The sequence below is a fragment of the Electrophorus electricus genome, chromosome 17, assembly GCF_041902795.1.
Source record: "Electrophorus electricus isolate QZ-2024a chromosome 17, ASM4190279v1, whole genome shotgun sequence".
Lineage (NCBI taxonomy): Eukaryota > Metazoa > Chordata > Actinopteri > Gymnotiformes > Gymnotidae > Electrophorus > Electrophorus electricus.
In genome coordinates this window covers 8,690,001-8,701,584 of record NC_137513.1, presented here as the reverse complement: position 1 = coordinate 8,701,584, position 11,584 = coordinate 8,690,001, and the positions used below count along the sequence as shown (strand labels likewise).

The window sequence follows — 11,584 nt, the reverse complement described above, 5'->3', positions numbered from 1 at the left end:
AGCGGGGGTCAAAGAGTTTCTTCTTTTTCAGCGATATACACGAAAGTAAACTGATTGCGATAGCGCCCCCTTGTGGACACACGACAGCCTGCTAAACGTGAGCGAGAATTGGTTACACCATTAAAACCCATCCACCTTAAGAAAAACAATATCGCGAAATAATTGTAATGATGTTTCAATGCACCGAACGCATTCCAGCCACAAAAAGCCTCAGCTGATTCTAAGAAACTGTAGCAGCTCATTACAGTAACAGAATTGCTGAACCTGAGGGTACTTTGATAGTGATTGTGCTTGATTAATTATTCAACATTAAACTCAAGTCAACAACAAAAAGCATTAGCATTTGTTTTCACTACTTTTATTTTGTACTATTTAGTGATTTTCTTACTAGTTGTAGCTTCAACCAGAAATCATAAGGGTAATGATTATTTTCCTGTAATACTTTAATACTTTATCAGTTTACTGAACAAATTTACAGGGATATTGGACAATTCCTACATACAGAACTTTTCTGTGCAGGCCCAATTTAGGATACTGATAGACCAAGGGAAACAGGGAAACAAACAAACAAAAACTAAAAACCAGGTCAAACCATACTATTTTTTAAAGCTTTATTTTAGCTTTACTGTTATACAGTCTTCCCATCAACCCCCCCCCCCCCCCAATCCCCCACCCTCTCGCGTAAATTGATTGTCTCACTCGCATGCAGCCCAGAGCAATTTCAAGTGAAAAAGTGAGCAATTCACAGTTCGGTCCCTTCAAAACTCTTTCCCTCTAAAAAGGTTAAATGATTCTCTGTTATAAGTCTTACTGACAAAAGAACAGAGCACAGTTTCATCCAGTATGTTGCCCTTCATCATAATTCTCATTAAGTGCAGATGCCAAAACCGACTTGCTGTCATGGCTCGCCATCATTCCTTTAGCCACTTTTGAAGCAAAAGGAAGATCTGATCTCGTGCTAGCATCAACTCTGGGAGGTCTTCAGCACGGGCAGGGTACATATTAGCACAATGAGCTGTACCTGTAAGGAAGAAGGAAAGAAAAACCGAGAGAGAGAGAGAGAGAGAGAGAGAGAGAGAGAGAGGTGGAGACAGACAGAGACAGACAGAGAGAGAGAGAGAGAGACAGACAGAGAGAGAGAGAGAGACAGACAGACAGAGAGAGAGAGAGAGAGAGAGAGAGAGAGAGAGAGAGCGAGCGCAAGAGAGAATAAAAAAAACATAGAATCAGAACCAAAAAGACATGGAACACTCAACTGTACATTTGTACATACAAACGACACTATTTGAGGAGTTGATTAAAAACAAACACCAATTTTGGGACAACCAAATTAATAAAAACCAGGAAGAAATGGCAATACAAAAATGGGGACATGACAACCCATTTCCTCTCTTACATAAAGTAGACTTCTCAATTACAGAGCAAGAACGTAAGGAGAAAATCAACAAACTAAAATCTTAGAAAGCATTTGTACTGAAGCAAATGAAAAATGTTCAAGCTCTAAATTTCACTTGGCAAGTCTAAAACTGTTTAATCTGTTTCCAAGTTCTTCTTCTTCCTCCCTTAAATCTGGACTCCATAAAGATGGATATAAATTCTAACAATTACCGAGGCATCGGTGTGAACAGTAATCTGGGGATGTCAATGTGCAGTATTTTAAATTCTTAATTTCTGAACTTCGTTATTAAGCATGTCTTGGGTAGAAGCCAAATTGAACTTTTACCGCACCACTGATCATATTTCTCCCCCCTGCCAAAAAAGAAAAAAAGCTTTTATTTTTGCATGCTTTACAGACTTTAAAAAGGCCTTTTTATGACCAGCTCCAAGGAATATTTTACAAAATTAGAGAAAGATGTGTAGGGGGTAAAACACATGCTTTCAAGTCAAAGTATACAAGAAAATGGGTGTGGAATATAACTTGGCCATAAACTAACAAATATCCTACTTTATGAACATAGAGTGAGACAAGGTTGCTGTGCTTTTTAATTTGTATGTTAATGAACTGGTGCAAAACACTAGAAGAATCCACAGCTCCTGGTCTAACACTGCATGACCCAGAGATTAAATTCTGGCTCTATTCAGGGGAACTGGTTCTCCTGTTCTCCACTGCACAGGGTCTATAGCAGCATCTGGACCTGCTGGAGCAGTACTGCCAGACCCCTGCCAGGGCCCTGATGGGAAACTTAAAAAGACTAATTATAATTAGTTATAATAATCCAGAAAAGATCCAGACCTCAGGGATCAAAACACACATTTACACTAGGCATCAATATTGAATATTCAGTTATATTCATGTAGGGATCAAAATTCGTTCTTCTGGACATCTTAACTTGGCAGTACATTTTATGCCACAAAAACACATTTCAGTAGAAATTTCATATCAGAATTTGGCTAAAAAATGTTTTAACCCAATTGCCCTGCATGTCTGTGAGGTATGGGGTTTGCTCAAAAATTAGGAACTCAGAACGTGGGACAACATTTAATTGAGATCCTGCATGCAGAGTTCGGTAAAGCTATTTTAAAGCACAGGAACGCTACAAACTGGGCAGACATTAATAAATAATAAAGATACAAAAAATGGCAATCAATCTATTTTCACATTTACAATGCAGCAAATCCAACTCTCATTATTGTAAAGCTCTGCAGTACCAAGAGGTGAGCAAAGAGAACCAGTCCCCTCACTCAGATGGTACTGAAAAACAGTTCAGCATTAACACACACTCAAGACCTGAAAATAAACAGCAAATCCAATCGTAATCACCCAAGTTACAAATCAGCTCAACCAAAACTATATCACCTATAGGGAAACCAATCGGACAAAAATCAGACAAAAACAGAGTGTTAACTGGCCCTAAATCAACAGTACAGCATGACAGATTACCCAAGCATGCTGTCTTATCCAAAGGAGAGGTCCACCCTGACCAAATACAGGACACAGTGACCATTGCCTGGCCAGACAGACTGGCAGACGTAAACAGTTCTTGCTACCTAAAGAGACTCTGACAGCAGTCCCAGAACAATAAGATTGAGGCAGAGCTGCACTTCCTAACTGAAGGTATAAAATTTACCCAGATTAGAATTCTTTACCAAAATTAGTCACATATTCCTCAGTTTAAAAGTCTTCCTGATGAGGAGTAACTGTTGCATTTTCTTGGTGAACATGACGCAGGGGTGTTTTTGAGCATCTGCACTGGCACAGAGGATCTCTTCTGCCTGACAACATGTCCATTGCAGCAGGCCTCACGACTGTAGCCAGTAACAGCAACCTATTGTTTTAGTTACTGAAGTATGTAACCCACATCGTTTCTGCTCAGTGTTTATTTTATTGTGCCCATAAAAGTAGCTCCAAGTCAATTAGCTCTTTCCATTCTGAATCTAGTTTTCGATTTTGCCTTCATTTTTTGCCTTGAGCACTCTGCTCTAAAATTTCCTTCTCAACCTTTCACCTACTTTAGCAGAACTACATACCTTGCACCTACGTTCACTGGCTGCTAATTACATGTACACCTACACCCAATAAGGGTTTTTATTTATGTGTATTACACATGTAAGCTTAATTGCCATGTTATCATGCAGTTTGTCAGTCAGAACGTGTCAGAACTTGACCTGTTATTATTTAGCTCAATTGCAAGTAATTTCCCTGTTCCGAACCTCAGCCATTGTCTGCTCAAAGAGAAAAGGTGCATGGTATTGATGGATTATTCTTTAACAAACTTGCATGCCATGTGCGTTACACGCACACACTTCAGTTTACTTTTACACTTTTTTCCCTTTCCTCGGGTCCAATTATATCTTGCTGCCAAGCAGTCTCTCAAGCATCATTAAGGCTTGAGGTTTTGTCCTTTCTTGGAACCATTTCTTTGCAGCCTACACTTAAGTTTCATTAACAGTGTATGTTTGGCAGGGGAGAAAAAAATGGGATAAAAGTTCTGTTTGATGGCCTAACACGATTCGGCAAACGACCTCCTGCGCTGCACGTTAAGCCGTACGATCCTCGAGCTTTGCTGAATCAGCAGGAACGCGCAGTGGCTGGATTTTGCATTGTGCACTGAGCCTGGAGTGTCAGGCTAAGCCAAGCCAGACTTTTTTAATACTATAATGATGATATATACAGTAATAATTACTATTAGCCAACATCTCCATGCATATTCAGCGAAAGTGGGCTAATTGCATGCAGCAGGGTCACCGAACACAGCTGTGGAAGCAGCAGGGATCCTAGAGTAGCTCTGCGACCCTTCACTGACCTTTGATGAAGACCGCCGGGAGGTCATTGGTGATGTTACTGGTCACTCCCAGGGCATGCCAAGGGTCAATGGAACCGTTGGGGAAGACGATGCGTGTTGTTCTGATGTCATATCCCCCATATTCCTCGTTGGTCTGCTGCACTGCGTTGGCCACAGAGCCGGTGAGGTTATAGATATCCCTGCACTGCTGCAGGTAATAGCTACAGGGAGACAGACAGAGATGGAGGAACAACAACAAGCCTCTTGACAATCAGCACACATTCACACTGCTGCAGGTGTACCTGGGAGACAGACAGAGACAGACAATAGTAGGTGTGTTTTCCACAAGCATGGAAAACACAAGCATGGAAAAGTTTATTACACTGAGAAAAAGGGAGAAACTATGGTATAAAGTATATAGAAAATAGTACAAAGCAGGGAGACAGTATGGAACGTACTATGATGAACTTACTCTCCCTCACGTACTGTCACTGGAAAGATGTACGTTCTACCCATAGACAGAATCTCCTATCGAACAATGCGTAGTAACTTTGTTCCTGGGAACGGAGAATGACACTGGGCGAAACCTCTCTGGGTCACGGCACCAGGAAGCCTGGCTGGGGTTAACACACACTCACTCAGGGGCTGACACCCAGCTAATTCTGGCGCGCCAGTACAACAGCAGACCAAATGTCTGTTTGCGCAACACTCTTAACTTTGTCACTGAGCATGGCCAATGCCTCCATGCTCTATAAGAAGGAGCCCAGCACGTAACTTTGTAACTGCGAAAGGTCGGTGTGTAACATCAAGGGTATGTTCTCCTCAGACTGCACCCTGACTCTAGTGTCATAATTCCCTCAGGTCACTCTGCTCTCCAAACCGACACACAACACATCAACCCGCAAACACCACACTCACGGTAAAGGGAATCCTCCAAACGGCTGGTTTGGTGAGTCCGTACTTTGATAAAATCCAAATTCAGTACAGGTCTGATATACCCACTGTCTCCCTACAAAATACACCCATGCACACAAGCACACATGAAGAGGGAGACACCATATGATGCAATAACAATAATTACAATCACCATCATTAGTACTGTCCTTAAACTGTAAACTGCTCAATTATTTTATTTACATGTTCATTACACACAAACGATATACAAATATTAACCTCCAGTTGAAACCTTCCTGTACAATAACATGCATGCACACACGCACGCACGCGCACGCACCTCCTCCAGCCTCGGCTCCGCTCCAGCTGGTGTTGCTCATGTCCTGGAGGTAGTGGAGATACTGGACATCAGTGCAGGCCTGAGAGAAAGTGTCCTGTAGTAGCCTAGTGACAGCTGCAAAGCGATCATATGGGTCGCCCAGTGACGAGTCCAGCATCAGCCGGCACAGCACCTTTACTGTGATGTTAGTGCCCACCACACCCTGCCAATGCCTCCCAACATGAGAGAGAGAGAGAGAGAGAGAGAGAGAGAGAGAGAGAGAGAGAGAGAGTGTGTGAGTGTAGAACACACAAGAACTTCCTGGACTGTAAATACTTTAACAAATACTATAACATGCTTGGTTTTGATATCACACACAAGCCTTTCTAAAAGCACACATCTGCATGTTTTAGGGTTATGCAGCCAGGTTCAGGACTTTGTCTACATGAAGACCTGAAAGGTATCTGGCTTTCTCAAACAGCTTGCTGCTATTCTGTTTTCACTCCCAGTTTTTATCCATATTTGGCTATATGCTGATTTACAGATTTATTCTTCTTGATATTCTTCTTGACCTTTTGAACATAAACTTTACATAAACTTTGAACATAAACTTAAAAAAAATATGTAACTTTTTTATCCATTCTTTATAATTCTAATACATCTTATATTCAATTAATGTAACAACACATTAACAATACATTATTTCAAATCACATTATAATAGATCTTACAAGGATTCTTACAAGCCACATAATCATATCCGCCTTTCCCCAGAGATGCCACCTCTTCCTCAGTTTATACATCCTGAATGAATATAGCTACTGTTTGTTTATGGAGGTTTTTTTTGGTATGCTTCTATGATAAAGCACAAAAGACACCTCCGCTATGCTTACACAGGGCATAAAAACAAGCAAATTCACTTTTAGACTCTCTAATGTATCCAGACAGTGTTCACTGAGAACAGAACCACGAACCAAAACCAAACCCCGAAATCACTTCAAAAGCCTGTGAAACAATATGATTCTTTATTTACTTTCTTCCTTTTTTAAAATCCTCCAAGCACTTTTGGTTCCTCTCTGCAGCATCCTCCATGTCTGTGGGTCTGTGTGTGTGTGGGGGGGGGGGGGGGGCTGTAACCAAATCCAGCTTGTGCCCAAGTGCTTACCCACTGTTTCACTCACTTCATCTTATTGGTAATCTGATTCACATCTCCCCAGATCCGCACTACACACTAACCCCAACCTCACATACAAGCTTCCATTACACACACTTTTCTCCACTCTCCAACATCCTCTCACACATACAGAATGTCTCTTACATTTACAGCATTGAGCTGTAGCAGAAGAGTACCATTTTTGCTGACATCAAAATACGGTACATTTGCCATTCATTCATAATAGTGGAGGTTTTCATGAACTAATTTCTTAGAGCAGGTGTTGGTTTTAGAACAATTATTAACCTGTCTCTGACCCACCCGGCACTGCATTTATAGCCCCTCCCACACACCTCAAAGGCTCTGTTGTCCTCATTGTATTGCACAACATCCATGAAGCTCCCAGCCAGCGTCTCCAGCAGGTAAGCAGAGTCCATGTCTGACTGAATCTGCAACTTGGAACACAGTCTGGAGGAGAAAGAGGGACGAAAAGAGAGAACAACCATGAGAAAGAAAGAAAAAGGACAGACACAAGAATGAAAGAGAATGTTCACTAGCAGCCTAAACACGCATACACAGTGCAAGAGTAATCGCCCACATAATGACTTAAACTACTTGCTGGTAGTTGTGGTGCGCCATTATCATGGGCTCATGGCAAAAAAATAAAAAATGTGGGAGGTGGACAGCCTCATCTCACTGACCACAGACTCCTCTGTGAATGCAAAGCTATTTTCATCACTGCAACTCAAAACAAAGATACAAGTCTCTCTCTCTCTCCCTCACTCACACTCACGCACTCTCACTCACGCACTCTCACGCAAACTATCAATCTGCCATGACACAGGCATTCTAAAATGTGAAGTTGTGAAACTCAACTCACTTTTCCACCTGCTTGTTGGACTCCAATTACAGGGGCAAAGTGAGAATGTGAGCAGTAGCGCATAGCTATGTACTCGACAGAGACACTGAAGAGACCACAGTGGGCAATGTAACCACAAAAGGGGGGGAAAAGCTAGAGCTATTGTGGGAGGGGCTAGAGCTATTGAGGGAGGGGCTAAGATGATTAAAGGTGGACCTAGGCGACTGGAAGAAAAGTAAAAGTTATTGTTTGTGTGAGGAGCATTGGGCTCTTAAGCCTATCCACATTCCACTGTACTATTGAGCATGAACAGCATTCCAAGATCTGCAGATACGGAGAAACTATATACCTTCACACACACACAGACAAACACAGACACACACACACAGAGACCACTTGATACAAGTTTGGTCACAGCCCAGTGGCTACTGGTCTGCTTCCCCATTGCATCACACACACACACACTCTCCTTAGCATAAATCACTCACTGCACATCTCTGTCCCTCTGACTCTTATGCTTGCAGCTAGCCTTTATTTATTATATACTGACAGGGACATGTTATATATATATAAAATGCAAAAAAGGATACCCTTTTAACTTAGAAAATACATGGCATCAGATGTACAGTGGTGTGTACTCTGTGTGTATGTGTGCATGCATGCATGTCTTACCTGAAGTCTTTAGTGACGTTGTCGTAAGTCTGTGGGTCCTTGAGATGAGCGATTAAAGTGTCTGATGCTTTCTTCACCAGTAAAGGGCATTCCGGGGTCTCAGCTGCCAGAGAGCGCCACACCACCTCCAGATACTCTGCAATCACGCACCAGGCAGCCCTGCTAGTGTTAAATGTTGTATGTGTACGCATTTGGAGTTCAATCTGCAACCAGCTGGTGGACATGTACCTGTAAAAGGCCTTAATAGCTCATTCTAAAAATATGTATAGTTAGGGTTCAAGCACGTAGTGTGTAGAACAATATTATAATTGCTAAAGGTTTTCTTCTTCTTCTTCTTCTAATTATTATAAAAAAGCTTTTTCTGTGTGCCACGTTTCTGATTTACACATTCAAAATGAAATTTCGCATTTCAAATGATTACTTTGTTGGTTTAAGAATTGGTTGCCTCAGTGTGTGTCCAGAGAAACATCCAAAACACACATTAAAATTAGTTAAAGAAGAAACATACAGAAATGCAGAATTATTTGTCTGTCTACATTACATAATAACCAGATCAAATCTGGTTTCCAAAAGAAATCAGATGGTTTCCTCCCCATCCAGAATCATCTTTATTTTCTTTTTATGGAATGAATGCAAAGTCTGGCAAGATCGGTCTCGTTGATCTTCACTCAAAATAGATCAGTTGATCTTCACTCAAAATAGATCAGTAGAGCTTTCCTCATGATTCTCTAAACACTCCAACCTGCCCATCTGCATGAAGGACCAGGCACCTCATTTCATCAGATAAGCCAACGGGCCCTTTAGAAACTGTGTGACACTGGACTGTTGTTGTTCTAAATGTCATGCCAGCCTCCTTTGACCTGTCATTAATTCTTCATTCTCTTTTTTTGTGCACTCATACAATTGCTGTTAGTACAGAATAATTACAGATGAAATATTACTCAACGACAAATGTAACTGGACAAATTCCACATACATTGCATGTGCTCTGCAAATAAGCATCAATTCTGAGTTAGGGATAGAAATCAGATGTACATGCAAGAGGTGTGTGTGCGCGTCTGTTAGTTACCTGGGAAGTTTGCAGTGGCATACACAGGTGCACTGGTTGCAACAGAGGCATGGATGAGGTGGGGATACTTAAGGCGGAACCAGGCAGCAAGGGACCCTGGGTATGAGCCCCCAAACGCAACCCACTTGCTACTGGTGAGTCCACGAGATTCTGCGGTAACTGTGCGGAAGTGGGCAAGGTCAGCCAGCGCTTGACGACTGCTTAGGAAACGTAGGCTCTCCAGGCTAAGGTCTCTAGATGGAAAAAGACGATAAACACATGAAATGTCAAACAGATTCTCCAAAATCTGAGTAAACTGCAGTGTAGAATTTTGCATTCTAACTGCATTTAGCCACGCAACACCTTTTACATATCTAAAGAAGATTGCAGCTGAGTAACCCCAGTGTACTATAGTAAAATATCTAGATATGTCTAGAAACCTTGTGTACTTCAGTACAATTGCTTGCAGAGCTGATGAAGGGCCTCTGTCCGAAACCTTCTGTTTCTCTGCAAAATCTGTGTACTTTACTATAATTTTGAATATCTATCCATTCATGCATCATTTGGTCACATCCATTAGGATGTGAGGATAGCTGCGCAGTAGCCCCTAGTGCCATCTAGTGGTCGAAACTGTTTAGAGGCCAGCTCAAGCAATTATCAGAATAAAGTTTAATCATGTTTCTCTTATTGTAAGAGAGAATGCCAGCAAGCCTACAACATATAGATACATTTACTAAAAACATTGTAAACTTACTTGGTCGGATGACTTTTGCCATAGAATCGATGCTCCAGCAACAGACACAAGGCACCAAACTTCTCTGCATAAGTCAGCCAAGTTCCATATTGCATCCAGGCAGGGTTGGCTGGTCCTTCCCCGCCTATCATGAGAAACACTGGGCCCCCAGGTTTGTAGAAACGGTCGTTCACGAAATATCTCTGCATAGAAAGCCATGCTGGATATTAGGGAATCACTTAGACGATTATCCTTCCCATCCGAATATTCAGATTAACTGTGGAATCCCAAATTAAACCAAGCGTGGCCTGCAATTTATCGCAAGGACTCTGTCTCCTAAACTAGCCTACTAAAGGAATCAAAGAATCTAACAAGAACGTAATGCCTGCGTTGATCGTAGTCCTGTAAGCAGTTAGAGAGCGAGCGAACTAGGTCTACCTGCTTCCAAATTCGGACTGTCTGCCCCGTTGAAGTGGTCCAATCTTTGGACGAACCAGTTTTCATCCACTGCATATTTCGAATTCGGAAAAGAGGCACTCTTGAATTTAAGAAATCTAGAAAAAGCCGCTTCACCTGGAACGCAAACAACAGTAAGCGCTAGTATAAAAAGTGCAAGAAAGTTCTGCAGCAATTTACAGGCAAAAGCCATTTCCCTGATACTCTGGCATGTGATGATGTATTTTACTCATGTGATGTCAAATTTGCACACTGTCCAAAATTAATTTCAAAATAAAAGTCTCCGTTCCACAAGCCGAGAGGAATTTAAGGTACTTTCCAAAATGTTTTCAGAACATATTTTTATTTCTCGTTTTACAGGTTAATTTGTGGCCTGCGTTACCACACGCTTACTGTGCGTTACGATAATATGTTGTGAGTTCGCAGACAAAAAGACATTTAAATCAAAATCATTAAGTTTTAATGTTAGTTGGTTTTTATAATAAGTATTACATTTAGAATTATTACTGTGATTGCCAAATAAACATCAGGAAACCTGTAAGCCTATGAAGAAACATGCCTGATAGTATAAAACACTAAAAAAAGTGATGTATACAGGATAATTCGTTAGTAAATCATACTCATGAATATATATATATATATATATATATATCCTTTGAAAGTCTTGGTCAATATTTAGGATTATCACTTCAAAAGGCTAATTATTTATCAAAGGCAAAGCACACAATACACATGCACATACAAAGCCCTTCTGTGAATATGATTACAGAAGAGCGTGCATGTGAAAAAGGTTTGTGATTTAGCTTCACTAGTGTCAGATGAAACAAGCTGATGTAAGTGTGTGTGTGCAGGTGTGTTACACGCTAAGCTCACCTGTCTTTCAAATATGTCTGCAACAGCATGCAAACATAGGATTGCACAAATACTAATGCACACTACACACATAAAGCTTTGTTTCTTCTTTCTACAAAACAACAGCAATATTTGATAAAAGTTACATCAATGCAACGTGTGTACTCATTTTTTGGTACCTTATGTTGTAGCTGTTTGTTTTATTATGTTTATCAATGAATCTGTGGCTGTTTCTACAAATGCTCTTATAATGTGTATAACAATGTTTAGTTTGAGTTCACTGTAGTCGCATATGCACAGAGAGACACCCGCAACCCTACACCCTCAGAGGTCTTCTAGGATAATGTAGCATTCAGCATTACAAATGTACATACAT

The 11,584-nt window shown here is 41.1% G+C and overlaps 1 protein-coding gene across 1 annotated transcript; it reads right to left on the bottom strand.

Moving 5' to 3' along the window:
* Nucleotides 1-342: 342 nt before the first annotated feature.
* On the bottom strand, nt 343-10,577 carry prss59 (serine protease 59, putative). Its single transcript, XM_027025469.3, is given in 10 exon segments — nt 343-1,021; nt 4,245-4,444; nt 5,142-5,232; nt 5,458-5,659; nt 6,942-7,056; nt 8,120-8,255; nt 9,189-9,421; nt 9,922-10,103; nt 10,339-10,353; nt 10,355-10,577. Coding segments are annotated over 10 exon segments (1,479 nt in total). The 5' UTR covers nt 10,550-10,577; the 3' UTR covers nt 343-911.
* Nucleotides 10,578-11,584: the final 1,007 nt, after the last annotated feature.